The sequence below is a fragment of the Taeniopygia guttata genome, chromosome 22, assembly GCF_048771995.1.
Source record: "Taeniopygia guttata chromosome 22, bTaeGut7.mat, whole genome shotgun sequence".
Taxonomy (NCBI): domain Eukaryota; kingdom Metazoa; phylum Chordata; class Aves; order Passeriformes; family Estrildidae; genus Taeniopygia; species Taeniopygia guttata.
This window is the reverse complement of record NC_133047.1, coordinates 269,245-297,043: the sequence shown is the minus strand read 5'-3', so window position 1 is coordinate 297,043 and position 27,799 is coordinate 269,245. Positions and strand designations below refer to the sequence as shown.

General features: G+C 42.9%; 2 protein-coding genes across 4 annotated transcripts; one reads left to right on the top strand and one right to left on the bottom strand.

Annotated features, from left to right (window-relative positions):
* Positions 1-1,298: 1,298 nt before the first annotated feature.
* On the bottom strand, positions 1,299-17,132 carry PLAT (plasminogen activator, tissue type). 3 transcript variants are annotated; one of them, XM_030289786.4, is made up of 14 exons: positions 16,993-17,132; positions 11,666-11,767; positions 10,640-10,679; positions 10,103-10,234; positions 9,599-9,712; positions 9,059-9,233; positions 8,394-8,485; positions 7,956-8,130; positions 7,529-7,614; positions 6,899-7,094; positions 6,269-6,405; positions 6,040-6,180; positions 4,473-4,621; positions 1,299-3,621 (listed from the first exon to the last, which is right to left on the bottom strand). In XM_030289786.4, the coding sequence occupies exons 2-14, from the start codon at positions 11,744-11,746 to the stop codon at positions 3,463-3,465; spliced, it is 1,677 nt and encodes a 558-aa protein (XP_030145646.1). In that variant the 5' UTR covers positions 11,747-11,767; positions 16,993-17,132; the 3' UTR covers positions 1,299-3,462. The 3 variants fall into 3 exon arrangements, with proteins under 3 accessions (XP_030145646.1, XP_072773840.1, XP_072773842.1); XM_072917739.1 differs by lacking the exon at positions 16,993-17,132 and adding an exon at positions 15,164-15,303; XM_072917741.1 differs by lacking the exons at positions 7,956-8,130; positions 8,394-8,485; positions 16,993-17,132 and adding an exon at positions 15,164-15,303 and having other exon boundaries at positions 3,175-3,621.
* Positions 17,124-27,785, top strand: IKBKB (inhibitor of nuclear factor kappa B kinase subunit beta). Its single transcript, XM_030289783.4, has 21 exons — positions 17,124-17,294; positions 17,366-17,460; positions 18,168-18,285; positions 19,045-19,114; positions 19,521-19,609; positions 20,078-20,167; positions 20,527-20,651; positions 20,977-21,084; positions 21,377-21,506; positions 21,978-22,172; positions 22,433-22,547; positions 22,890-23,013; positions 23,261-23,412; positions 23,526-23,587; positions 24,046-24,155; positions 24,416-24,465; positions 24,970-25,069; positions 25,253-25,400; positions 25,595-25,722; positions 26,449-26,539; positions 27,085-27,785. Exons 1-21 carry the CDS (start codon positions 17,190-17,192, stop codon positions 27,151-27,153), a joined length of 2,274 nt encoding a protein of 757 aa, XP_030145643.1. The 5' UTR covers positions 17,124-17,189; the 3' UTR covers positions 27,154-27,785.
* Positions 27,786-27,799: the final 14 nt, after the last annotated feature.

Sequence of the window (27,799 nt, the reverse complement as noted above, 5' to 3'; positions counted from 1 at the left end):
GCTGTTGGGAGAAAAGGGATTGTGGGGAGAAGAAGCACAAGTGGCGGGGAAGGCCATGCGGTCCCCTCCATCTTGTGCCCTGAGGCAGGAAAGGGAGCCATTTTGGGAAAGGTCCGGGGAAGGTTGTGGAGAGGGATCAGGGGTCTTAGAACTTACAGATTTTCCACTATGGGGCAGGGCTGTACAAAGAGAGGAAATTGGGGTACGGGGAGAGTGCAGAGCGATGCCAGCACTGCCCTGCAAGGGGCCCCAAGGGTTCACAGAGGGGCCAGAATCTGCTTGCGGCTGTTGCCGGGATGCCCGTCTGAAAATCCCTGGGCTAGGGAGAGAGGGAGAGGAAACAGGGCCGCTAGGGGTTTTTAAACAGGGGCTGGGTTTGCCTTCGAGTGGCTGCGGCATGTCTTCGATGTTATTTTTGATAATATTTCTAATTTGGAGTGCCAAATAAGTGAAGATCAAGAGGGAAGGGTCCCCTTGTCGGAGGATCTCCTTCCCCACTTGGTCCCAAAACGGAACTTGATATAATTTTGCCATCGAGAGATCCTGGAAGGACTGCAGACGCCACTGGGCAAAACGCTTAACATCAGTCTTTTTAAACTTTTTTCCTCCCCCAACCAGGATTCCCACAACTTGGACATATATTCTCCTCTGCGGCACTGACAGTTTAGCACCCATACTGTCGATCTTAAGCGTGCCGCCAAGCCTCAAAACTGGAAAATAGCAATGGAAAAGAAAAGACCCCTTTCGGACGCTAAGCCGACCTGTCCTTAGAGACAAACCGCAAAAATGTGGGATCTTTCCCCTCGGCGGGAGAAAGAAAAAAACACCCCAAAAAAGACAAGGTGTCCCAAGCCCCAGGGGCCCCCCGTAACTTACAGAGGGTCCAGCGAAGTCCGAAGGGGAAACAAAAAATCCAGTCGTGAAGTTTTCACCGTGAGAGGACCGAACTTCGGCGGTGCAAACCGAAGCTGCCGGTCCTGCCCCTCCGGAAACGCGGCTCGCTAAAATGGAGCCGTGTCTTGCTGAGGGTATCAAGACGTCCACGAGGTTAAATCCACCGGTCTCCCAGGGCTCGGTGGTCCTCTGTCTGTGTTGTCTGATGCTCTCAAGCCCCACGTTGGGCGCCACAACTGCCGAACGCTCCTCTCCCCGATGCCTTTCCCCTGCCCCGGCTAGCTCTGGGAAAAAGGGGCGGGCAGGTTTCTAGCGCTTCCCGCTGGACCCTCGCAGGGCTTTGGGAAGCACTATCGGAATTCGGAGAGCAGTCAGCGACCCCACGGCGAATTATGAAGAGAGTCTTTCTCTGGGGGCAAATTCCGTTTATTGTAATCCAGCGGGGAATACAGTAATTCGAAGGGGACCAGGCGAGCCGCACCTGCGTTTGCCGGAGCGGCGCGGGCGGGGCGGCGCGCGCTGGAGCCAGCCAGAAGAAAGCCCGGAACGAGCCGCGCGAACGAACTACATATGGAATGGGGGAAAACGGAGCAGCCAATGGGGTAAAACCGCGGGGGGTTCGAGGGTGGTGGGATACGGGGTACATCCAATGAAGGACAGACAGGGGAAGGGTCCCAGGTCCTTTACCAATCACCCGGCGTCCCGGGTGGAAGATTCTAGGTGGAGGGGAAGGGACACCGAGTGACAGACAGGCATCTGGGGTAAACAGGGGGATGACTTGGCATTTTTGGGGATAACGGACACGCGGGGAAAGACGGGAAGACCCGGGGAAAACCGTTACAGAACCGGGGGTACATGGAACAAACCTATACATAATACAAATGTAATAAAACATAAAAAACACAACTCCACAGCTAGAGAATACTAGATGCTAGGTATTGGACAAGGATTTGGTAAATCTCCCAGATTAAGGATCTATTAAAAAATAAAGGATAAGGAAGCATTTGTAAAAATTTGGGGTTGATTCTGGGCCATTCTTTTAGTCAGTACAGAGAAGATGTCTCGGAAGACAGACCGGGATGAAAGGAAGGAACAAGTGCAGAGATGGCAGCTAGGGCTTCTCTAGCATTCTTTGTCAATTTGGGTACTTCATTTAACGGTATTTTCCAAGAATTGGTAATAGCTGTGAGGTAAAACTGTTATCTGTAGCTTACATTTTTGTAGGTTCTATTTTTCTAAAAGAGATCTGTGTCAGGTGAGGTTCAGTTACATTTTTTGAGCGGCTGTAATGGCCATCTCACCAAATTGCTCTTCTATACCTGCTTAGATTCTTTATCTGAATAGCTGTTACACTAGTAGGTTATCAGAGAGCTCTTAAAAACTGAGAGAGTAAATATTTTGAGTTACAATGTTTTGACTTTCCCAAATACAACAGGGTAGTTTTCTAGCTACTGATTTATGATAAAACCAAATTAATTTTGTACCCTCGATACAATGTTTTCCTTTTGTAAAATGGTAGTTACACCTGTTTACAAAACAATGGGACAAAAGAGAAGCTCTCAGAGGTTTCACTCTTAGGATGTGCATAGATGGCACTTAGTGTCATGTGGCAGCTGCAGTGCAAGGAAATAATGCTGATTACTGAAATTCTGGCTCATGGTGACTTGGTTGTATCTGTCCTGTGTTCTGTTAAAGAACAAACACAGCCTTGTGATACCTGATTTGGCCTTTACTTGTGGATGGAATTTAGCAGGCACTTAAAACAGCTACCAATAGACTTGTCCTTTGTTTTGCACTGCTGCACAGGAGAGAAAGCTTTTTCTTCATATCAGATGATAATGCACAGCAATTTAATAGTCAAAAATATGCATTGATTCTGTGGCAGATCAAGCCAGTGTTAAAATTTTTACCTATTCCATTACCAGGAACAAAACCAAGTGAAAGAATAAAATGTGCTAATAACCAAGCCATCCTGAATTTGCTCAGAGAGTTTAAGCTCAAACTCAGTTAATTAATCGGTTCCAAACTGAAGACATAAGTAGTATATTAATCTGGAAATAACAGCCCATGCCTACAGCTTCTGTTTTTTCTGTTGGGAACCAGCTTCTATTGAAACCAACTTAAATTAGCAAAGTCAGATGGTATAAGGACAGAGCTTAATGTCTTCCAGTTGTACAGCCAAGGAAGGAGGGAGATGAAGCTTTCAGGAAATAAAATGTCCCCTTCAGTTCACACCCATTCCTAAAACAATTTAGCTGCTAAAGAGATGCATGATCTCTCTTGTTTTACTCATTCACGACCAGAAATATTTTTTTATTGTACTTATGTGCTTTGATGCAAGATGAATGTTTAGTGATGATGGGGAAAAGGATGATTAACTTATAATAACCTGTAATTGGGAGAGTATTATGAGAACATGCCCTTCCCACACAATGCAGTTTGTTTTCCTGTTGTACTAGAAGTCATAAGCATCTGGACAAACAGGAAGCCCTGTCAGCACACTTAAAGCACCCAGAAGGAAGCTGTGAGGGCACGGTCACCAGATTGGAAAGGGTTCATTTTTCTTTCTCAGAGTTTCATGGTGTCCTGAATCCAGTCAAGATAACGAGTCACATTTGTATAAACACCAGGTATGTCTTTGCGGCCGCAGCCTATTCCCCAGCTGATGATTCCAATCAGATACATACGATCATCCTTCATACAGACCAGAGGCCCTCCAGAGTCGCCCTGCAGAGAAGTAGCAGATTGTTACTGATCTCTTGTTTTGGTTTTGCATTGCTTTTCCCACCCCCCCTGGCTTTAAGGGTGCACTAGTTTTTACAGAAATACCCTATGTAGTATGCTTACAAATCAAGAGCTCTTAATAACAGTACTTTTACCTAAGTCACTTTTATGTTCCAGACTCCCTCAATGCTCCTCTTATGGGGAGAGACACAGAAAAATGTAACACTAAAGTGTCTAACTTTGTATGGAGCTCATTTATGAAATGCAGATAAAATGTTGAAAATAACAAAGAAAGGAAGGCCCTTATTTAAGTTATAAAGATCCAAGGGGTTTTATACTGCTGTGTGTAACAGTAAAGCAAAATTATTAAATAGCTGTTTAAACAGAAAGGATGTGGATTGAATGCACGCCTTCCTTTTTCCTCATGTCATTGCTCTCTACCATCTTTTAGCCTTTATTCTCCTTTTCTCTACTTTTCAGTAGAGGGGCACCCCCTTCATTCTACAGAACCTCCTGCTGAGTGTTTTGCATGTTCACATAACAGAAAATACTAGGAAATGTTGGGGTGGATTTTCCTGTTCAGTTTTGTGGTATTTCCTGTATTTGGGATTTTCAGTCTGTGTTGCTCTGGTTTGATTGCTTAAATGTTCCCTGCCTTCCCCTCCATGAGTGGTGGGGGAAGAGAAATGAAAGAGGAGCCACCAGTTCTGTTCATCAAAAGTCTACTAGAACTGCCATGTAGGCAAATGCATAACTTCTTTAAACTATTTTCTGAAGCTTTCTGTTTTGTTAGCTCAAAGTACAGAGAAAAGAAAAGAGACAAGGAAAAGAAAAAAGAACAGAGTTGTGTTTACCTTGCAGGCATCATCAAGGTTCCTTGTGTCTCCTGCACATAGCATATTGTCTGTAACTGTCCGGTTGTCTAGATACTGTGCTGTGCACCGACTGGCTGGGAACAATCTGACATGGCCTTCCTTCAGGTTCTCTGAATAGAATGGAGAAACTGGAAGAAAAATGACAATATAAATACATATATATTTCTGTGTATGTGCATATATATGTTTTTTAAAAGCTGCAATTCTGTTTCCATAGTTTAGGGGAGAGTGAACAGAAGTACCTCTGTGGCTAAACTAAAATTTCCTTGTAAAAGGGTTTTTTTCTATCTTGGGTTTTCCACTTAAATAATCAGAACAGCTTAAATCTAGTTGAGAAACAATACTGTTTCTTCAGCAACCTAGAGAGGTTTGTGCAGGCCCCAAATAAAGACTGCCAGGTTTCTTGGGTGGATAAGTCATCTTTGCATAGTTATATCACTCAAAGTGAAGTCACGGGAAATGTCTATGAAAATGCCTTAACTGTATGAAACAGGATCCTAACTTTTTCATATTAGACTTGCACTAACAAAAGTTAGATGTTTTGTCATACATGATACTGAGTAACTGGTACACTTATGTTGGAATGGAAGAGATTTGGGCGGTCAGTTTTGGATAGTTTGGTTTTATTCTCCTGTATAGCTACAATTGCACAAAACTGAAAGTTGGCAGGATTGTTGTTATTCAGTAGAGTTTTGAATTACAGTTGCAGCATCTTTTCCTTCTCAGAGTTTATCCTGTACTCCCTGTAAACAATGCTGAGGACCAACTTTAAATGTACTTTAAAAATACTTTAGGCCCTCCTTACATGCGATGTCTTTAGGTCTGTTCCAAAACCCCAATGGATCCAAACTCTGATTAGGTCTTGTATGATGGATGCTTTACAGTTTTTGTCTTACTAAGTTTACAAGTTAGAGAATTTAAAGAAAATGGAAAAGGAAGAAAGTAAAATAAGGGCTGGGTTTTTTTTGTTTGCTTTAAATACAGGTCTGCCTGTGTACACTTTCAGACAGCTTTTTTTTTCTGTTCCATTATAGTTAATTTTAAAAACAATTTAACCAGATTTTAATGTATATCTGGGATTGTTATTTCTTTAGCTTTTTTTTTTTTTTTTTTTGCTAATCTCTGCATAGCCAATGTCTCTTAGAATAATGCATCAATCTGCAACTACATGGTATATCAAGGCTTGACAGAAATGGATTTCTGTTCAAATTACAATATCTAAATGTACTGAGTACAGCAGATGTGGCAGCCCTGATTGCAAACCTTATGTCCCTCCTACCTTATTCATTGTGCCATCTTGTTTTTAGTTTTGTACTGTGGAGAGTATCAAGGAAGACTCTACTACTGACAGACCAACCCCTGCAACTGACAGAACTGAGATTAATAACTTACAGCAAAACTTGATTTTGAGTAACCCCTATGTACATTTTGTAGTGCTCATACAAGCCAATATGATACATTATGCATTCAGTGATGCTAAAGGCTTGACTTCTTTGAGAGTAGAGGACTCAAGCTCTGGGCACATAGACTTATATTTTCTACTTACATTCTTCATTTCTGCCATAACCAGAGATCTCACATTCAGTCCAGTCAGGCAGCTGCAGCTCTGGCGTGGGGAGGCAGGCTGTGCGGACAGTGCCTGTTTCAACAGCACAGTCTTCTGCATCTGAGTTCAACTGCAACAGAGCTGAACAAGGAAAACATATCCCCACTTCATTAATCACAAACTTGAGCCAACCATGACCTTCCAGTCATAGAGTCAGAGAAGTTCTTACCAATATCGTTGTTGAAATTTTCTGAGTCAAATCTCTGATGTACAGTGTAGTTCTTCACTTGAAACTTCTGTTCATTTTCCTCGGGAGTTGCTCGGGAAGTCCTGCCCAGCACAATCTTCAGCTGATTTGTACTAAAGCTGATGAAAAGAGAGTCTCTATTCCTGTGTTTAATGGAGTGGACCCTTCCCTTGAAGATGTGCTATTGGAAAGTCTGCTTATTTTAATTTAATTTTATTTTAGCTCTATTACTAGTTTGTTACCCGGGCAGTTTGACTTCAAAGTAACTTATTTGCCTTCATTTTTGTTCTACGTGCTAACAGCCATCAGGGCAATGCTCCTCTGCCAGCCCCTTGCTGTTCTTATGTTTCAGATGGTTCTGCATTGTGTATTGAAAACTCTGTTCTTAAAGTATCTGGTACTCTCCTGTGGTACCTTAATTCCATCCTGCTAGTTTGCCCAATTAAATGCCTCTCTGTAATGCTCAGCACAATTAGCTATAATCTTTAGTGCAGACTTACTGGGATAAAAAGGGGTTTTTTTCCAAGTCTTATACCCTTCCAGTAAAGCTATACTGGATGCTTCTATTTTCCAGACTTTTTTCCCCCAGATAGTACTGAATCCTCAACTTACCCTTCCTCAAAACAATGAGCAGCTGACAAAACCCAGCAGGAGCTGATCAGAATTCCTCCACAGAGGAAGTGCTCTCCAGGCACTCGGTGATACTTCACAAAGATGGCAGCTTGCCACGGGTGAGCCGCAATGTCTGTGTAGGAGCCACCTTTAATCCTGTACCGGCGTACTCTGCGCTGCCGTAAGCCACAGGTGGCTGTGGATGACAAACCCAAAAATAGGCTTTTTGTTCAGGCACTCTTGCTTTGAGTTAGGGTTAAGAGCCTCCTAGTCACCAGTCCATGCTGAGGCAGCCTGCCACAAACTGTTTAGTATTTGACTCATCCCTGTTTCCTAGGAAACTTGTATTCTGATTTGAAAAATACAGTAAGGAAACCCTGCCTTTCCTGTTCTCCACTTCGGCAATCTTCTCTTCTGGCAGATCAAAAGGCACTTCTATGAGAGTGGAGCTACAGAATCTCTTTCTGCTCCAAAATGGTTTTCTTGTTTAACTCCAGTTCTTTTTTAACTGGAAGATGCCTGAGTATAATACAGCTTTTTTTTTTCTCCAGATCTTATTTTAATACAGATGACATGCAGGACAGTAATGCTTCAAAGAAAGAGAAGAATCAGGAGTGCTGGTATCCTTACAGCAAGTAGGCACATTGCAGTACTCCCATGTGAGCTGATTTCCTTTCAGGACATGGCACCAGGGCTTACTGTCATTATCAGGATTCCTGCAGTATAGGAGAGAGAAGAGCTATTTTTATTATCAGATCTGCAGAGAGTTTGCAGAGACCTAAAGATGTCAGACAGTGACCCAAGTGTATTCTTTTTGATTTTTCTAGAGATTCAGAGGGCCCTAAGGGCATATGAAATTTGCACTTGCGGAGTCTGATCTTAGAGAAGCATAAATAGGTCAGGTGGAATAAAGTAACTATTGGGAGTGAGTTTCACTGTCACTAGTAATGTCTTTCCTGTGCTTTACTAATCCATGTAAAAGACTAGAGCCTTGCCTTAAGAGTACTGCAAGGCAGATTGGTGGGTTTGTTTTTTTATTCTATAAACAACTACATACCTGCAGAAATTGTGACTACCAAGGCCTATCTGATAAGCGTCTCTTCTCCAAGCAGTATACAGCTTGTTGACAAGGATTCGAGAATTCCACTTCAAACAGGTAGCTCCAGAACTGGTAACACTGTGGCTGCCGCGATAATCTGTGCCTCTTCCAGATCTGCAGTTGATGTTCCTAACTTCAGTAAGAAAGCTGCACATTAACCTATTGATGTGAACCTGTCAGTTCAGATAGAAATCCTAGGTGGGATTTCTATCAAGGCATCTATATATTACCTCTACGTATCTCATTCTCTCAGTGTCATAAGTACTAAAAGCCTAAATATGATATGGGAGTCTTAACATTTTTAGGCTACAGAAATAGTCCAAGTTCACAGAGTACCCTTATATATGCAGTGAATAATGGAAATTCCAAAGTCTATTCCCTGTACCCTGCATGTACCTTTTGAACAGGAGGGCACACTGCAGTGTTCCCAGGTGTACCTTCCCCCTTTGTAGACATAGCACCAAGGTCTGGAATCCTCATCTGGGTTTCTGAAAGAGTTACGATATTATGCATTATAATAAAGCTATTGCCAATAGTGACATATAGACCATCTGCTTCGCTAACTTAGTCCTGCTCTGCAGTGAAGATGTGGACTGAACTGTCAGAAGTTGCTAGAATTCCTATTTTAATTATAAAACTGTGGAATACATTGAAGTGAAGATGAGATGGCAAGTAGCTAGCAGGAGTGGACAGCATGTTTGTGCAGTTTAGGTCATGTACAGGAAACATGATGTTTTTACAGTTTTGACCAGGATTTGAAGCAGTAGGACACTGAATTACAAATGGAGTTTAGGGAGAGCTGGGAAGGGGCAAGGGAAAGCCTGCGGGGTGAGCGATACTTGCATTTTGTAGTTTGCCATAAACATCCAGCCTAGGAAGATCTGAAGTTCAGATACGCCTACAGATGTTGCAGTTACTGCTCATGGGCTGCACAGTACCTGCACCTGTGCAGAATGTTCCCTGCTTGAAATCAGACTACAGCAAGCAGCCATTCTTTTGCTCCAGGCTCTTTGAATGGGCTGATTCCTGTGGCTCTGACCTGTGTGCCATCAGCCCCTCACCTGCAATAGTTGTGATTGCCCAATCCCAGCTCAGCAGCATCCTCTCTTTGGCCACTGTACATCCAGTTCACCAAGCCATCGCTATTCCAATTTAAACATTCAGTTCCACTCTCTGTCATGCTCCAGGTACCCCTATATGTTACTCCAGCGTCTTTGTAGCATTTAACTTCAGTATCTGAACAAAAGGGAACAAAATGTAAGGACAGCATCCAAATTCTTTCCCAGACAGTTTCCCCAGTCTCTGTTCTGTTTAAACTTGGCTCTCAGACATCTTGTCCAGTAAGTCAGTGAAAATGCTCTGTCAGGCAGACTGTAAATGTATACGAAGGTCTTCAGTTGTACAATTCACAATTTTATTAAGAGACACCAAGAAAAACCCAGGTGTCCTTAAAAGTTCTTTGGTTATTCTAGCTTTAGAATAAAAAAGACAACTTATTAGATAGCCTAGCCTACAGCAGGAGCTTCTGGGTGTCTCATCCTTGTGCACTGCATTGCTAACATCAATAGCATTGCTCACAGCAGTTGAGGTGATATACTCACCTATTTCACACTGCTTCCCTGAGAAACCTTGGTGGCACTGGCAGATGAAGAGCTGTGGGGAATAATATGCCTGTGAACATTGGCCCCCATTGTAGCATTTATTTCTAGTGCAGACTGTGGAATAAGCAAAAGCCAGGAAATACTGTTAGATTTCACAGAAGCAAGAAGCTGGCAACGTATACACATTTTCCATTTTCCTGTCAATCTCCTTTAGCCTGTTCTGTTTTTCCCTACCCACCTGGTATTGCCAAGTTCTTACAGCCTTTTTATGTCATGCTTCCATTCTTTCTTTGTTTCATTTTCTCCATATATTTTATTAGACTTCCTCAGCCCCATGCCCACTCCCACTTAGTCCTGCCTGAGACAGTGTACAGTGTTTTCATTTCTATCCTCTTCTATTCCCAGACAAATTTTCTGTGCAGTAACTCTGACCATGACTGTGGAGTTCTTCTTTAGGATGATTAGATGGACAATTACCGTTCCCTTTTTCTTTGTCATACATACCTCTGACAGGCACAGTGTGACAACGACTCCGACCACTGTTGCACCTACAGTATTCTATTCTGCTCCCTGAAAGCCTCAGCCAGGTCCCCCTGTGTTGATAAATTTCTGTGGATGAATTATCTGTGCAAACGGCTGTAATCAGAGAAAGGAAATCCTCTTTTAGAGATTCAGGGAAAAGACCTAGCTGAGCAAAAGGACTCCCTTCTGTTTCCAGGAGAAAAGTATCTGTGATGGGAGCATCTGTCTAATGGGTGGCCCTTTTTCCTTCTCAGACCACAACTGTCCCATCTCTTTCTCTGCTATGCTGCCAGATGTACTATTCCACTATTGACTGGCCTTTTTTTCTTTCAGGAAGAGCAGAGGGAGGGGAAAACTTTGTTGTGAACAGTATCAATGATCTGGTATTTTGCCTTCTGAATCTCTCATCCTCATAACTGTGACAAAAAGCTTTCAGGCTCTGTTTCTTCAACATCATTCACTTTCCCCTCCTGTGTTCATATTGCTCCAGCTAATATGGTTTTAGTTAGCCTGGCTTACCTCTAGATCTGGCTCCTCGTTTGAAACGCATGTGTAAGCCCTGCAAGCAAAGGTTAATTCTATGAGTAACTGCTCTCTTAAAAATATGAGAGAACAAGTACCTTTAAAGAGTCAGTCTTTTTCTTGAGGGAATTTAAATCAGGGAAGCTCTGAGGAACTGTCTGCCCTCTTGTCAGACAGTCTGGTGAAAACTGCCCCTAGTACCTCAGTACGAGTTCCTAAGAATTGTAAAACATTTAGTTGCCATGGATTACCAGGTGATTGCTTGTCATCTGAGTGATGTGAACTTGGGATGTGTTATACTCACGTTGTGTGTGAAGTCATCATGCGCTCTTGGGGCATTGCAAATGCTAACTAAAGCTTGTCAGCTTTCTGCTATTTGAAGAAGGTTCAAGCAAATTCCAAGGTAAAGTCAAACAGCAGTTACTTTTGCTCACTGACATGCAGTTTCCCCATATGACTTTGTAGCTTGATTATCTTTAAGAGATGTGTTCCCTGCAGTCAATTAAATGAAATACTTTGCATAAAGTTTTATGAAGAAACCAATTTAGAAACCTTCTTTGAGTAGGCCACAAAAGAAAGAAGACAAAAGGAAGGAGAAAGGGAGTAAGCATTTTAGAATTGTGTAGCATTTACTCAAGCTGTGTGCAGTGTGAGGCTTAAAGTGTGGGGACAAGGAACCATTGATATCCAGTTTTAAGTGAGAGTAGTGATGAAGATGATGACCATAGAAAATGAAAGGCGGGTTACAGTGGAATTCTTATTAACAAGGAAAGGTGACAGTGAATAGATACATGAAGAATATCTGGAGAAGACTTGCTTACTGACGTGAAAACCGGCCAGGATAACACATAACATGTACACAACAAGAGGTAAACTACTTTGCAACATTTATTCCTCTGATTTCTAGTGAGCTAAGCAGATTCTCCTTCTGCCTGATGCAGACAGCCAAAGTCAGTGGTAGGGAAGTGCTGCTGAAAATACAGGAAGATGGCAAGAGAATTATTTGATGCATTAGCCTCTTACCTGGCACTGGGAAGTCATGATTGCTCCCACCAGCAGAAGGAGACATGGGAGTTTGCCTTCCATTTTGAGTGTTTTCCACATCAGTTCCAAATTTCAAATTATCTGTAGAGACAACAAAAAAAAAGATGTTGAACAAACGAGTTTTACAGTGTGAACAGAGTTCAAGATGTAGCCTTAAATGAAAATTTTAAATTACAGAAGTTCTTCTTACACATTTTCAACCCATCGCTTTTCAGCTGTCTGGTCTAACTATTCTGGTCTTCCTGGGGAAACTGCCAGGCTGGACCCAGATGCGCTTTTACTTGATAGACTTAGAAACTCGATAAGCTAAAGCACACTCTTTTATGTCTGGAGGAAACTGAGAGGGTGTTTCCTGGGGAATAAGACAGAAGTAAATTCCAAGTACTTTTTCCCTAAATTGCAGGATGCCAACAGTACCGTGTGCAGTATTAGAGAGATGGGCTTGTCTGATGGTAATTTGAATGCGTTGATTGCGACTCAGATTACTGACACTTACTTAAGAAATCTCTTGCAGAGACACAGACATCTGCTGAAGGGTCAGTTCATGGTAACAGTGGTTTAAGAGGATTTGCATTTTTTGTATGACTGCTGCTTTGGGTGATAGTGAAGGCTTCTCTCTTGTGTAGAGGATGTGTAGGCAAAATTATTTTGCTTGATGATAGGTGGGGACAGTACCACTGTGTGTCTTATAAGCCTTTAGTTTTTACTATTATCATATGCTTTTCTAAAAAAGGCAGAGTATGGCAGTGGTCTGGCAGGCTAGCTTTTGTTATGATAGTGTCATTTATTTGTTGCAGCATCTTTCTGTATGTCACTTCTACGCAGTCAAAACTATAATTATTCCCCCTAATCCCTTCAGCAGCTTTACATTTCAAAGCCCTCCTCAGTCCACCAGGAAGAGTTTCTACTTTCTCCAAATCAATTTACATAGTCTGACTCCTATATCAGTACTCTTGTGAGAGAACCTTCATTGATCCCTAGTGGGAGATTGTGATGGTGTGATGTAGTTGTGGCGGAGCCCCCCAGCTTTGAACAAGTCCCACACCAGAAGTCCATTTTCTCTCTTCCTTTTAAAATATAATACCTCCTCTACAAACCAAGATCTGGGAGTGTGATACAGCAGGCAGGCACAACAGGCAAGAAGATACAATTTAATTTCCAGTCTCTAGGATTGTCCTGAAGTTCCAAATATTTGAAATAATATTCAGGCACTGTTGCTCACACTATCACCTTTTTATTGTCTATGTTATATGCAGAAAGCTAACCCAGTTATTTGAGAAAACTACTACTTTCAGAAATCATTAACTCAGACTCTATTTATATAAAGCCAGAAAAGGCAGCTGGATAACAGCTGCTGAAATTGAAGTATGATAGATGAGTCATAAATTCGGATTCAAGGCTAATATGGAGAAAGACTCTGTGGTTTTTTAGTAGTTTTGTCGCTGGGTTTCTTCCGCTGTTTGTCTGTTTTAAAATTTGTTCAAAGCAAAAGGCACAAATAGTCCAGTTTCTGAAGCAGAATCAAGAGTACAGCAGGATAATTTAGGATGTGATTTCTCATCATCAGGCTGCAAAAAGACGGGACTTAAGTTGCAAGTCAGACTGAAAAGATTCCCAAGAACATCTTCCAAGAACCTTAATTACCCAATGCTTTATCTTTGAGTCACATCTTGATGCTAAAATCCTTAAAATTTGGCACATCTCTCAGTGATTTGTATTGGTCCGTAGATTTCATAGTACACTTTTTATATACTTTCAAGCTATTTTTCACCTCTTAGGAAACTTTTTGCATTGTATGGCAAGCCTTTTTAAAAATTGTACAAGTGATTTTCAATTAATTGATTTTCAACATTCAATTTCAACTTCAATTCAATCTGAACTAAATCAGCAGCATTCCCAAAGCCAAAGTGAATGATCTGAACTGCCATCCAGTCGCTTGGTTTCTGCCGTAACTCTGCGTAGTATCCTTACTCCCTGCAGCTGTGGTTCCATATTACAGATAGGCAGGCTTGTGTTCTGAATCCCACAGTGGCAACGTTTTAACTTGCTAATTTTTGGTATCACAGGTGATCTTTGTTGTTATCTGTGGAGAAGGCTTGAAGTTCTTACAACTGTAAGAATTCTGGTAGCTAAGGCGTTTGTTTTCAAGGAAAGCTTTGTTCAGTGAAACTACTTAGATCACAGCTGAGCTGCCTTGTTAGAATTCCTGCCTGGGAAACACAGTGAAGAACTTTTGAGACCTTATTTCTGAGGTACCTGCTAAGATGCCCCAAAACAAGACAACATAAGGGGTTTGTTTGTTTTTGTTTTTGTTTTTTTTTTTTTTGTCTGGGAGGACAGCTGGCCTAACTGATATCTTGGAAGAAGTCCTAGGTACCTGAAACCAGCAGGAAACAGCAGATCATTTTCAGGGGGTAGCAAGAAACGTAGTTTAAACTTAAAAATGTCTTTTTAATATTTTCTTTGCCTGGAAGACTGACATGAGGAGTCTCTTATTTAAAAAGCACCTGCATGGCTTAATCAAGTTCAACTCATATATTCATCTGTACAAGTATGTTCTAGCCGTACACAGCAAGTGTTTATACCGCAAAATGCTGTAGATAGTCTCTCTAAAGTGGTTTTGCATCAGATGTCACATCCTGTCTTCCACTGATTTCTGTTGCCCCTGTTCAGGCTATCTTAGCTTATAGCGCTGCAGCCTTTCCCCCACCTCTTCCTGTGGGATACGTGTCCATCCACTGATAGCTGCTGTCCCACTATGCATGGAAAACTGGTAACAGATGTTACCATACGTTTATTTTCAGTTTTGGGAAAGGTACAACTTAGGCCAGTCAACTGGAATGAAAAGCTGTCAAATTGAAATCATTTGACTGTTTGAAAAGTATGCTTACAAGGCTCCAAGCAGAAACCAGCAAGCAGTGTGCATCTGGTAGTGCTCTCATAAAAAGTGTGCACCTTTCCAACCAAAAATACTAGACCAATAAGTCAAAGACCTAGATGTGATGTTCTGACATTTTGATTCTACACTTTCAAGTACATTAGGATATAACAATATATTATACCTTAAATTTGTCTTTTTTTGCTGAAGCATCATCAACAGGAACACTTAAAATCCCACATATTAACCTATTATTACTAACAGCCTTTCTAAGCAGTAATCATGTAAGCATTATCTTACCTATGTGGAGTAAGACCTAAAAAAGAGCTGTCAGTTACCAAATGTGAACAAAAAGGGCTGTCAGCCCTTTCCCTGGAAAGCTTCAGCTTTCTTGAAACAACTGAAAGTTAGCATCTTTACCTACACTATGAATTATTTCAAAAGCAGGAAGGCAACAGTTCAGTTAGTTAACTATCATGGTACTTCACTTATTAATTGGGATTTATTAAATAATAATATTTAATAGTATTTAATGACAATGCCATTAATGTTGAAAACAGGAAATGCCCTTTTTGAAACAGGTGCAGAGTAGTGCCTACCTTTTTGCTTTTCTCTTCTGTATTGTCTTGATGATTTTCTTTCCAGACCAGTGTGGGTTTGTGTTTCCTGTGTCTCTGCTCTGATCTCTCTGTCCTACTTGTAGCGCCACTCAAGGGGGTGGAGCGTGCTGATGGAGCTGGGCCATGGGGCGTGCCGTCCGCATCCCACCCCTTCCCGAGCATCTAGGGGATGGTCCAGGCAGGCGGCTGGCGTCCGCATTGTCAGGGAGGGAGCCCTGTGCGGGACGGGAGGAAAGCTACTTGCTGGAATGCTGCTGGATTTTACAGCCAGTTTGTTTTGTTCTTTCTCTTTTCCAGTCAGAGAGCGGATTTAGTTGTCAAAACAATCTCTTCCCCATTGAACACCTTATTGTTCAATGACAAAATAGTATGTATCCCTTACAACGAACTGTCCTGTCCCATTATACTTCTAGGAGTGTGAATGAATGCACAGCTGTATTATTTATAATATAATTAGAAGTCTGCAGTATGTAGACTTAGTCCTAATAACAAGAAACTCCTGTTTCACACACAAGTGTAGTGTGCTGTGTTCCTAATTAAAATGTTTGGCAGAGAGGCCTTGACCCAATTGTGGAGCAAAGCATGCCATGGAAGAAGAAACAGGGGAGTTTTCAAGTTAAATGAGCAAAACTTCTTAGAACTTTAGATACAAATAAGGAACAGCATGTTGAGGGCCAGAGTTAAATGTCCACTGATATTACTCACCCTAGAAAATGAAGATCTACTTACCAGAATGTGGTCATGAGGTATTCAGTTATCTAAGTGTGGCAGACAAATGTGATGATAAGTTTTAGAGCTGATCTTAGGGCACTGTTATGAAAACAGTCATTGCTGCAATTGTTACAGTGATGAATGTGTCGTACCTGCTTGGAACTGACACACTAGCAATCAAGCTCCTGACAGAATTTAGTATAAGATGTAAGAACCAGTATGTGAGGGACTTCTATTTTCAGAAGCAGCTGCATGGAGATCTAGTTTGGAAAACACAGCACTGGTTATTTTGCATAATGGTAAAGATGAAACACTGGTACTCTATCTGCATGGAGATCTATGTCAAGATTATAAAATTTATTTCTCCAAGAGTCACAGTGCTAGTGATAACATTACTGCCATAAATCTGATTTAAGTGTAGCTGCATTTGACTGTTTCTGGAAGGGACTTCCAGTTGTTGAGCTTGAACACTGCTGAGAGAGCAGGGGCTAATTTATTTTATTTTTTAAGATAATAGCCATTTGATTTCTAGATTAAAGATGCTAACAAACTGATGGCCATGGGGGAAGATTTCAGAAATTATTTCCTGGCTTTTCACAGCTTAAGGACAACTATAATTGTCTACAGACTGCGGTGCCATTGTAGGGCTTAACATATTTTAGGAAAGCCAGCAATAAAGTGTCTGCTCTCTCAAGCACTATCTACTGGATTTTTTCTAAGTTGATCCTCGGGATAATTTCAGCAGGACTGTTTAATGGCAGTGACGAAGTGTGACAGCATGACATCCCACAGTAGGCCCATGTCACCCCGACAGGACCCTCTCTGGCCGGTGGCTTTGGCAGGTCCAGCGCAGGCTACTGGAGTTCTGGCAGATCTTGGAGAGCAGCTTCCACTCCCGTACTGTTGTGCGTCTTTGCAGTGGTATTAAAGTATGTGACGCCAGACAGCCCAGAAGGAAGAAATAGCCAAACCCGATGTTAAACCAGAATAGCGCTTCGGCACGGGCGGTGCGGTGGGAAAAGCAAATGGTGCGTTCCGGATTGGCAGATCTTGGAGATGCTGCGGGAAGAAGACGGCAACTCTTTAATGTTACTTACACAGCCCACGAGCTGTTCTCGCCTCTCATCCCGAGCCCCTGACTCCACGCGGTACCGCGGCCGCGGCGATCGCGGCTCCGCCGCTCCTCGGCGGGGCGGCCCCGAGCGGGCCGAGCGCGGCCTGGCGCGGCCTCCAAGGGCGGGCGCTGGCGCCGGAGCCGGAAGCGCAGGTCCCGCGGAGCGGAGCCGGGCCCGCCATGAGCCGCCCGCCCGCGCTGCAGGCGCTGACCTGCGGGCCCTGGGAGATGCGGGAGCGCCTCGGCACCGGCGGCTTCGGCAACGTCATCCGCTGGCACAACAAGGTAGGCGGTAGCCGGGCCCGCGGCGCCCCGGCTCCGGACCCGGGCTCAGCCCACCCTTGCTATGTCCACAGGAAACCGGCGAGCAGGTGGCCATCAAGCAGTGCCGACAGGAGCTGAGCCCGCGCAACCGCGACCGCTGGGCGCTGGAAATACAGATCATGAAGAGGTGAGGTGGGGCGGCGGTGTTGTCGGGCCGAGGCCGGTGCCCGCGTGTGCCGGGCCGGGCGGAGGGGTCGCTGCGCGGTGTCGCGTCGGTGCCCCGTGGCGGAGGCGGCCCCGGAGCGCGGATCGGACGGGTGCGCTGAGGGGAATGGTGGGAGAGGCATTCGGCCGCTGGCCGCCAAGGGATCCCCTTCCGGGAGGTGCCCGGTCCGCTCGGCGGCAAGTGCGTGGAAGTTCACGCGTAAGAAAACTTCATATTGTGCTGCGTGAGACTCTTGGGTTTCACACTGCCGTCTTCGGCTCGTCTGCTGTGCCCTCAGCGCTACAACAACGCTGCTGTGCCTGCCTTAACGTCTGTGCTGGGGTAGTCCCTTGGGGTGTTGGATTAGCATTTTTGGGTGGAGTGGTCTGATTGCAGTTTGGGTCTTTTCTGGACGGTGGCAACAGACTGCCTTGCACTCCTTGCAAGAGTTGTTGCTGTACCTTCTAGACAGATCTGTAATGCATGTGTGTTGAAGAAACACACTGTCTTGGCACATGAAATGCTAGGAGTTTGAATGAGGCTAGATTCGTGAAACATGCAAACCTTCAGAATTCACTAATTTAATTTCTAAAAGGATTTGTGACCACTTTAGGTGATGACCAGGAGCATGTGAAACCATATAGCAGTTGCAGAACATCATGCCTACTTGCCTAATTTTTGTTCCACAGACTGAACCATCCCAATGTGGTGGCTGCCCGTGATGTCCCTGAAGGGATGCAGAAGCTCGCACCAAATGACTTGCCACTGTTGGCCATGGAGTACTGCCAAGGGGGAGACCTCCGCAAGGTGAGGTCCCTGGGGTGGTAACCAAGGAATGGGTCAGCTTCTAATCTTATCCTGGGTTTTCTACTGAAGTGTTCCCTTAGAACCTTTGCTTTCACATCCTGATGCTTCCTAATTCTATTCATGGCATCAGCAGGCGTTGGTGGATTGGTCCTTGATATTATGTTCAGCTTTTGAAGACTTAAGTGCTTTGTGAAACTCTTTTATTGTTTTGGATGCAAGTGACACTGTGAGGAGTTTGCACATAAATAATGAGGGCAAGTGTAAGGGATGTGCAACAGAATGTGAGTATGGCCAGGACCATTGTAGGGTAGGTGAATCTGTAGGCTGTACCCTTCCTTAAAGTGATTAACTCTTGTCTGTCTTAGGAAGAAATAACACACGACAGTTCTAATCCTAAGGCTTTTCTGACCTTTGCTATAATCTGCCCATAGCTAAAACACACACTTTAGGCCTGATATTGGAGTTGATATTGGCAGGCACAGGGGAAATGGCAAAGAAGGATGAAACAAACAGAAGGATGAGAATGGGATGACAGTGACTTCTTTCACCTGCTCCTTTATTCTCCCATGCAATTAAGCTAACGCTGATTTAATTACGAAGCTGTAATTGCTGCTGCCACAGGTCACAGTCCATAGAATTTTGTGCTTCTGGATAATTTAATTGCTGTTGCTGAAATTTCTTGTATCCCTGAAAATTTGCGGGACTGTGGGCTTCACTCAGGATAAAGGAAAGACTGCATTTTGTGTTGCTTACTTGCAGTACCTGAACCAGCTGGAGAATTGCTGTGGCTTGCGGGAAGAAGCTATTCTTATCTTGTTATCTGACATTGGTAAGTGGTAGCAGTGCCTTCAGTTGTCTGAGCTATAGAAACCCTTTTAGTCCTGAATCAACTCTCCAAACACACAGCAGTGACCTTAGTGACTCCATTTTAGACTGACCTTTTATGATCTTGATCATCTACCAAAAGTGTTGGGAGTCTGGGGAGGTCCTTGCCTACTGGAAGCTAGCCAGTGTTGCTACAGTTTAAAGGAAGAATGTGGGGAACATTCAGAGAGAGAACTCAGTTTATGTCCAGAGTTCTATGATGCTAACTTTACACCTTACACTTAGTGTTTCATGGTATGTTTCATTGTACAAGGTTTGATGTGAAAGCCATAAATAGAACTGAGTCCTTGCTGATCTTGTGCTAGGTCCTGTTACGTATGCTCTTAAAATTGTCTTTATCTGTGTCTCAGCTTCTGCTCTCAGGTACCTTCATGAGAACAGGATCATCCACAGAGACTTGAAACCAGAGAACATTGTGCTGCAGCAAGGAGAACAAAGGGTAAGCAGGAAGCAGTTGTCTCTGCCTCCACAGACAAGTAAGCTTACAAGGAGCATGCATGTGCTTCATGCAGTTACATGGTCCCTCTGCAAGAGCACTCAGCCCAGGCTAACACCTGTCTCAGGCCACTGTGTCAGATGAATAGTATTCTGTGTGCAGCTGAGATAAGACATTGTATTAGACATCTGTTAACACCTAACATTTCGACTTTCAGCTATTGAGAGAGCCACACTGCACTGATTGACCTAAGATTGAAAGGAGCTAGACACATAACTGCTAAGTGTGCTACAACACCTTCAAATTCATTGTGGTTTTAGGAATCTACAGTACCCTCCCATTTCTACTTCTGTCTCTTCACTGGTACCTTTCCTGTATAGCTTTGAAGAGCTGAACCTTTTCTTTCTGCTGTATGATGTGCTTTTAACAGGATTTCAGTCTAGCATTCTTATTCTATGTTGTGTGTTTCAGTTAATACACAAAATCATTGACCTTGGTTATGCTAAGGAGTTGGATCAGGGTAGCCTATGCACATCCTTTGTTGGGACTCTACAGTACTTGGTAAGAAAGGAATTCAAGTATAAGAGCAGATACTGATTTCTAGTGGGGTAGAATTAATTGTTATCAAGTTTTGGGCTGGGATTAAGTACTTGCGTGGTATGGGGTGTGTTTGTGGTGCTGAAGCAAGTGAAGGTGACTGTTTTTTTGCTGACACTAGGTTTTCTGTTAGTTGCTTCTATTATAAATAAGCAGAAGTGCCAGTAACCAGGAATACTGCTCATTCCGAGAGGGGATTAAAGCGTGTGAGAGGCAGCATTCAGTTATGTCTTTAATAATTTGTACAAATGTGAATGAGATGTTAAGGGATAGAGAAGGCTCAGAGCTGGGTGGCTTTGTCTCCTGTGTGTAAACTGTATCAGGCTCCAGAGCTGCTGGAACAGCAGAAGTATACGGTGACAGTGGATTACTGGAGCTTTGGCACACTTGCCTTTGAGTGCATTACAGGCTTCCGACCATTCCTACCCAACTGGCAGCCAGTGCAATGGTGAGTGAACTGTGGCTGGGTGATAAGTGGGCATGATGTGATTTTCCTATAAACAGGAAGTATGGTGTCCCTTGATTCTGAGGATAATATCCCTATGTTCCTTGCCCTTATGGAAACTGACCCCCTTCACAGGAGTTTGACCACCTAAGCAAGTTCAACATTCCTGATACTTGCTCTATGGGATAAGGGCTGACTCCTGCAAGGCAGATAACAGAAACCAAAGTGGCATCTGCATTATGTCTATCAAGAGTAGCTTTAAGAGCCTACTAATTTACAGGATGGGAAAGGCAGACAATTATTTCACCATTGTGCTTGCTTACATTAGGCATACAAAAGTCCGTCAGAAGAGTGAGCTGGATATTGTTGTTTCAGAGGACTTATCTGGAGAAGTCAAGTTTTCTAGCTGTCTGCCCTGCCCAAACAATCTGAACAGGTGAGTACTAGAAATTGCTGTGCTGAGATAAACTGATTCTTCTGCAAAAGGACCAAGATTATATTCTATGCCCTACTGTGTTAATCTGTGAATAAATTGAGTGCATGATAGAGGCAGTACTATTATCACTTGTCAGACTTGTATAGTCTTAGTTTCTGCCTTCTAAACACTACATTTGTGGTAGGGAGAAGTGGGGGGGAGTTTTGTTAGTCCTCCCACACAGAACAGGCCATATGGTTATTGCAAATGCACTTTTACCTCTTCTGATCTCCTCCTGGTTTTTATTGCTCAGTGTTTTGTCTGGGAGGCTGGAGAAATGGCTGCAACTCATGTTAATGTGGCACCCGCGTCAGAGAGGTACAGATCCTACGTATGGACCCAATGGCTGTTTCAAAGCTTTGGATGACATTTTGAACTTGAAGGTAAGCAGTAGGTCCATATTACCCTGAAAAGTTTTCCAGAGAGTAGTCGCCTGTAGTCTGTGAGAGGAGAGGCTTGAATCATAGACTTAGGAGGAAGAGTGAGGCAGAAACTCGCAGAACTGTCTCCTGACAGCTAGTGACAGGTGCTTTCCTCTTGCTTCTTTGAGGACAAATACTCCCTGAACTTATTAGGAGTAGTGAATAGCTTCTGTGCATGCTTAGTTCCATATTCTGATAGAGGATTCTACAGGTGAAGGTATTTAATTGCCATGTGGCCTCTCACTTGATGGAGGACAAGAACTTTGCCATAATGTTAGGAAGTAGCCGCAGAGTGAATTCTTGAGTCTGCTAAGTGCTTTGAACAGTTTTTTGGTGGTCATTGTCTCAGTCTCTTGATCTTTGCTCTAAGATGACCAATAAGATAACCAATGTATCTTCAGCCTTTCTCATGCCATGCTGCTCTTCTTGTAGTTGCTTCATGTTTTGAACATGGTTACGGGAACTGTGCACACCTACCCTGTGACAGAGGAAGAGACTTTGCAGAGTGTAAAGGCCAGGATTCAGTCAGATACAGGAATTCCAGAACAGGACCAGGAACTACTGCAGGAAGCAGGACTTGCATTGTTTTCTCAGAAGCTGGTCACTAAACATACAGCTGATAGCAAGGTGAGTCTGGATACTCCCTTTCTTGCTTTTGAGTGAATCAGAAGACACTTCTCTCACTTTGGGATCACAGGACTTGCATGCTTTTGCCATTGTAACCTCACAGACCTGACAACCATTGTAGCATAGGCACCTATGCAGGTGCATGGGTACCCTGTTCCCTATGGTGTTCTTTGTTTAGCTGAGGAGGGCTGTTTTGTTCACGGTATTATCAAGGCTTGCTTTTCCTGAGAAAACCTAGTTGGATCTTTTGTCTTCTGCAGGTGAATGATACTGCAGCTGCAGACACAGACCTCCTCTTCCTCTTTGATAGCAAGAAAGTTTCCTATGAGGCTCAGGTGGCCTTGCGTCCTCATCCAGAAAGTGTTGACTGCATCCGTAAGGACTTTGTCTGACATGAATGTGAAGGGCGGCGGTCTGTATTGAGAGCAGTGTCCATGTTCTGCAGTCTGTGTCATGTACAAGGAGTAGAGAGAGCTTTTACATCAAGAAGCAGTAAAATAGACTGTTATTCATTCAATTTATCAAAATAACTGAAAAAAGGAAGTGTTGAATTTTGGTATATTGGGGGAATTGCACAGGGCTTATCCAGCTCTAGGCTTTACAGGTGGTAACATGCCCCTCAAAGGAGCAATGTTTTGGTCTGTTTAGTGATAACACAACTTTCTGGCTTCATGTTGATACATTTGTTTCTCTTTTCCCCACCTCCTCTGTTTTCAGTTCAGGATCCAAAGAAGAATCTCCACTTTTTCCAGTTGCGGAAAGTGTGGGGTCAGATCTGGCACACAATCCGGATGCTGAAAGAGGACTGTAACCGGCTTCAGCAGGGGCAGCGAGCAGCCATGTATGGTGGCAGTTTCTCTAAAATATTTATCTCTGTCTTTGTGCTTTGGTGAAAGGGAAGACAGAAATGGGACCTTGTGGGAATGGGGAAGCCCATGATTAAAAGCAATTAGTGAAAAGCTGAGAGTTAGCCCTTTGGCACAACTGCATTTGTCCTCACTGCTATCTCAAGTGTCTACTTTGGATGTAAGTGGAAGCCTGGTGGATTTTTATTTTTAGAGGCTAATCGGACCTTCTTGTCCATGCAGGATGAATCTGTTGCGTTACAATAGTACCCTCTCAAAGATGAAGAATTCAATGGCCTCCCTTTCTCAGCAGCTGAAAGCAAAGCTGGACTTCTTTAAAACAAGCATCCAAATCGATCTGGAAAAGTATAAAGAGCAGATTGAATTTGGAATTAGTGAGTATTGCATCTGGCAAACAGGTCTTTTCATGCCTCTTATCCTCACAAGAACACCTATCCCTTTCTCTGTGAACCTGAGAAAGCCAGTCACTCTTCTTTGATTCCTGTAGCTTCTGAGAAGCTGCTGTTTGCCTGGAAAGAGATGGAGCAAGCTGTGGAACTTTGTGGGCGGGTATGTTTCTAAATCTAACAGCTTATCATAAAGAAAAAGAGACTTGTTTTTATTATCTCTCCCCTCCTCCCCCTTTTACTTCATTGTCCCTGCCTTAAATAGAAACTACTTGTGTTTGGACTGATTCCAAATTTCACATTGCCTTGGTTTGTGTGGCACCATTTTTGTCCATTACTAGTACTACCTGAAGCTTATTCTGTTGCAAGAATTCGGAGAAAGAGGGAGGTCTGGGGGAAACCTCAGAAATGTCTTGGAAGTTGTTTTATCCAAGAGCACTGACCTAATTTCCTTGAATTGAAGTGACTCATATTCTCATTTGTCTTTGGCCAAGGCTGCTGTTTGCGTCTTGCAAACAGCAAGAAATATGTGTTTAGAAATATGAATAAGAAAGGAAGAACTAATATGAGTGGTAGTGTCTCTGAGACTATTCTGTTGCTTATGTTCTACCCTCCTTTCAGGAGGATGATGTGGACCAGTTAGTGAAAAGGATGATGGCCCTGCAGACAGACATTGTGGACCTGCAGCGAAGCCCACTAGGTCGTAAACAAGGAGGAACACTGGAGGATTTGTGAGTTGAACTGCCTTGAGCTTCAGATGCAGGAGTGTTTCTAGCTAAGCTTACTCATTACAGGACAATGAAAGGGCTATTACTTCCACCCAAATTATGGGGGACTGGGAGGACTTGAACACTGAAGTTGGCTTTTTGGTTAATTTGTCATTGGTCTGAAGTGGCAGACAGGTATAGAAAAGATTTGAGTTCTCAAACTACTTGTTCTTAATTTTGGTTCTTTGGAAATTCTCTGTTTTTTCCTGCTTTTTTTCTTCTAGAGAAGAACAAGCCAGAGAGCTGTACCGAAGACTGAGAGAGAAGCCAAGAGGTAAAAGACACTTTACTCAAGGTCAGCTTGCTTTGGATAGTAACTTTGGAGATGTAGTAATGATCATTGAGAAAACTGTCTGCCTCGTAGACCTGCCCAGACACTAGCAGCACATGGGCTCTCCTGGCCTTGCCTTTTTCTCCAGAGGGGAGTCAGGGAGTCAGTTTCACACTAGGCCAGCTTTCCTTTCTTGGTGCTTTGTAAGCTGTTCTCTAAACTCCTCTGGAGCTCTTCTCAGAGCAGGCTGTTGCCGCAAGCATATGCTGCTGCTTCTGTGTAGGAAGGATAAAAGACATTGCTGTTCCTTTGATACAGTCCCAACTCTCAGTTTCAAATTTTTTAAATTTTGAAGAAGGTGGTCAAAATTCAGTGTAATTCATCCCATGCAAATTTGCATATCCTGAACTTTGGATGCTTCAGGATTGAAGCAGAAGGGGAAACAAGCCACTAAGAATCTTCTCACCTATAAACCTGCCTTTCTGTGTAATACTGACTTCGTTCCAGATCAGAGGACAAGCGGTGACAGCCAGGAAATAGTACGACTGCTCCTACAGGCAATCCAGACCTTTGAAAAAAAAGTTCGAGTCATTTATTCTCAGCTCAGGTGAGTTTTGTAGGTTTTGTTCAGTTGAGAGAACGCATTCTCTCTTCCAGCAAGAGAAGGTTTAAAACTCAGTGCATATAGCTAATGAGATCTTGCAGTGTTACAGGAAATAAGTAGCTTTAGGAATGTTGTCCTACTACAGCGGCCCACATGTGATCTGATAAGTTTTTATTTTTTTAATAGTAAAACTGTAGTTTGCAAACAGAAGGCATTGGAATTGTTCCCCAGAGTGGAGAAAGTGATGACTCTGATGAGTGAAGATGAGGAAACAGTTGTTAGGCTTCAAGAGAAACGACAGAAAGAACTGTGGAACTTGCTGAAAATTGCTTGTGTAAGTAAAATAAAAACTCCACTTTAACCCAAGAATATGGTTTGTAGCATAGGTTACTGAAATAAGAGTAAATTGAGTATGTCCTATGGTTATTTTGAATTCATATTAAAGCCAAGTTCCAGGTTGTCTCATATTCTTGGCTGCTGAAAACTAGTGGAAATAATTGCACTCTGAATATTCTGTGTTTTCTTCAGAGTAAAGTACGTGGTCCTGTCACTGGCAGTCCAGAGAGCATGAACACATCACGTCTCGGTAGCTCGGGTCAGCTGCTGCTGCAAGTCCCTTCTGGAACATACAATTTATCAGACTCTGTAAGAAAAAGGTGAGGCAAAGTCTGGAGTTCTTCAGCTGCTAATGCCAGCACTACAAAGCTGGGCTTCCTGCTTTATGAAATAATGGCACACAGGGTTTCTCATATTTTTACACTTCATGTTCAGCGTGCATTGTCAGCAGTTTTGGTTTATTTAGTAGTTAAGACTTCCTGGGGCTTGCAAATCTTCCTTACAAAAAACGGGGAATCATGTATAGCTCCACTTCCCCCTGCCTCAGTAATAGCAGGTTTTTTGTTTTCTTCCTTTAATCTGAGATGGTTGGGCTCACTTGGAAGTACACTGCCAGCAAGAACTATTGCAGCATTGTCATGTAACGTCATAGTAGCTGAGCTGTGTCACTGAGGAGACTGCTGTAACCAAGCATGTGTAGTTCTGGCTTGCTTAAATGAACTGGGTCACCACTTGGAATGAGAGACCTTGGTTTGTTTATTTGCATGTTGCTCCATCCTTAAGTTTATAGGCTTCTCAGCTTTTTCCCTAGCAACAGTGGTTCCACATAATGAGAAGCCAATCCCATCCTGGAATACATTTCCTTTCTCCTGTGTAGTAACTCGGAGGCTGCTACCCTTTTCAAGTTGCAGTATGAATTACAGGCCTGTGACCTGACTGACTTCAGTGTTCTGCAGCATATCTGCCAGAAATATTTCTTGATGATAGAGGCAACATATCTTTAAACTGTCCATAGAAATTAATAGTGTAATAATTGCCCTTTTCAGTGAGGATCTACTGATGGAATCTCGGAAACTTTGTAGCCAACTAGAAAATGTGATGCATGACACAATGAAGGATCAAGAACAGAGTTTCTTGGTAATGTATTCATTTCTATAAATGGACTGGGGAAGTACATGTCTTCAAAGTTCTGCTTCTCCAACTTTGCTACCACTAATATAGCTAATTGAAATCTTTTATTTACTGTTGGACAAGAGGCAAGTAGGAGTTGCAGAGATAGGAAACACCTGTTCCCTCATAATCTGTTGACTGACATATTCTGCTTGCCTACACTGGGAGCCACGTGCTGGGAACTTGTGCTGAACAGTAAAGGATGGGGAAAGCACTTAGCCATTGTATGAAAATACTGCAAAACTGCACACAAATTTAAGATAATTGGGTGGCAGTACAGTGGTGGGCAGGGATGCTTAATTTAATAATGCAGAATATTAAAAAGATTGTAAAATACTAGAGTGCAAGTGAAGTAGGTTAAGTGTTTCCTTGATGGCAGTCATGTGGCTTATCATGAAATTATATTGACCAACTTGTTCACAGTGAATTTTTTTAGACTCATTAAAATGCTTTACTTTTATCCTAGAGAAAGCTTGACTGTAAGCTAGCGTTGAACTTCATTTGTTCTTTAGGCTCTAGACTGGAGCTGGCTGCAGTTTCAGGTAGAAGAAACAAACAGTCCAGGACAAACCGAGATGTAAAATCACTTTGGTTGCCTCTGAAGCCATGCTACTTTGGGAAGCCAACTGTGAAAAGCTGCTGCCTCTGAGAAGGGAGTATCAACTGCCTTCTTCTACTGTCACCAACTGCTTATGTGATACATACAGCCTAGTTTTTAGTATCCACTTGTCAGACACTTTTTCACAAAGATACAGTAGGGAATGCCTGCTCTTAACTGCTTGGAAAATGTTCTTAATTGTGCCTTAAGACAGCAGATACTCTGTCCTGATCAATCACCTGTGGCTGTTTTGCTGCATTTTAGGCTTTCTAATGAACAATGGACATACACCCAGTCACTGGTAGATTTCACCTTCCTAATGAACTGTGAACTTAATTTCTTAACTTTGCTGATTTGCACTTTTTTTCTTTACGTGTAATGGTTGTACTTACCTAATACTTGTTTCCTGTATGGGAACGAAATTATCTAAAACATGTAAACTTTTGGTTTGCTCTTTTTGATGCGCTCAATAACACTGTAATGGAAAAAGCTGCTTTCACTGTGCAGGTCTCTAAAATGTGAGAGGTGTAAAAATGTTATCCTAGAAACCACAGGAGAAGGAAATCTTCAGTGTACAGGTATATTGTAATAAAGCATTTGCAGATTATCTATTAACTGTACTTACAGTT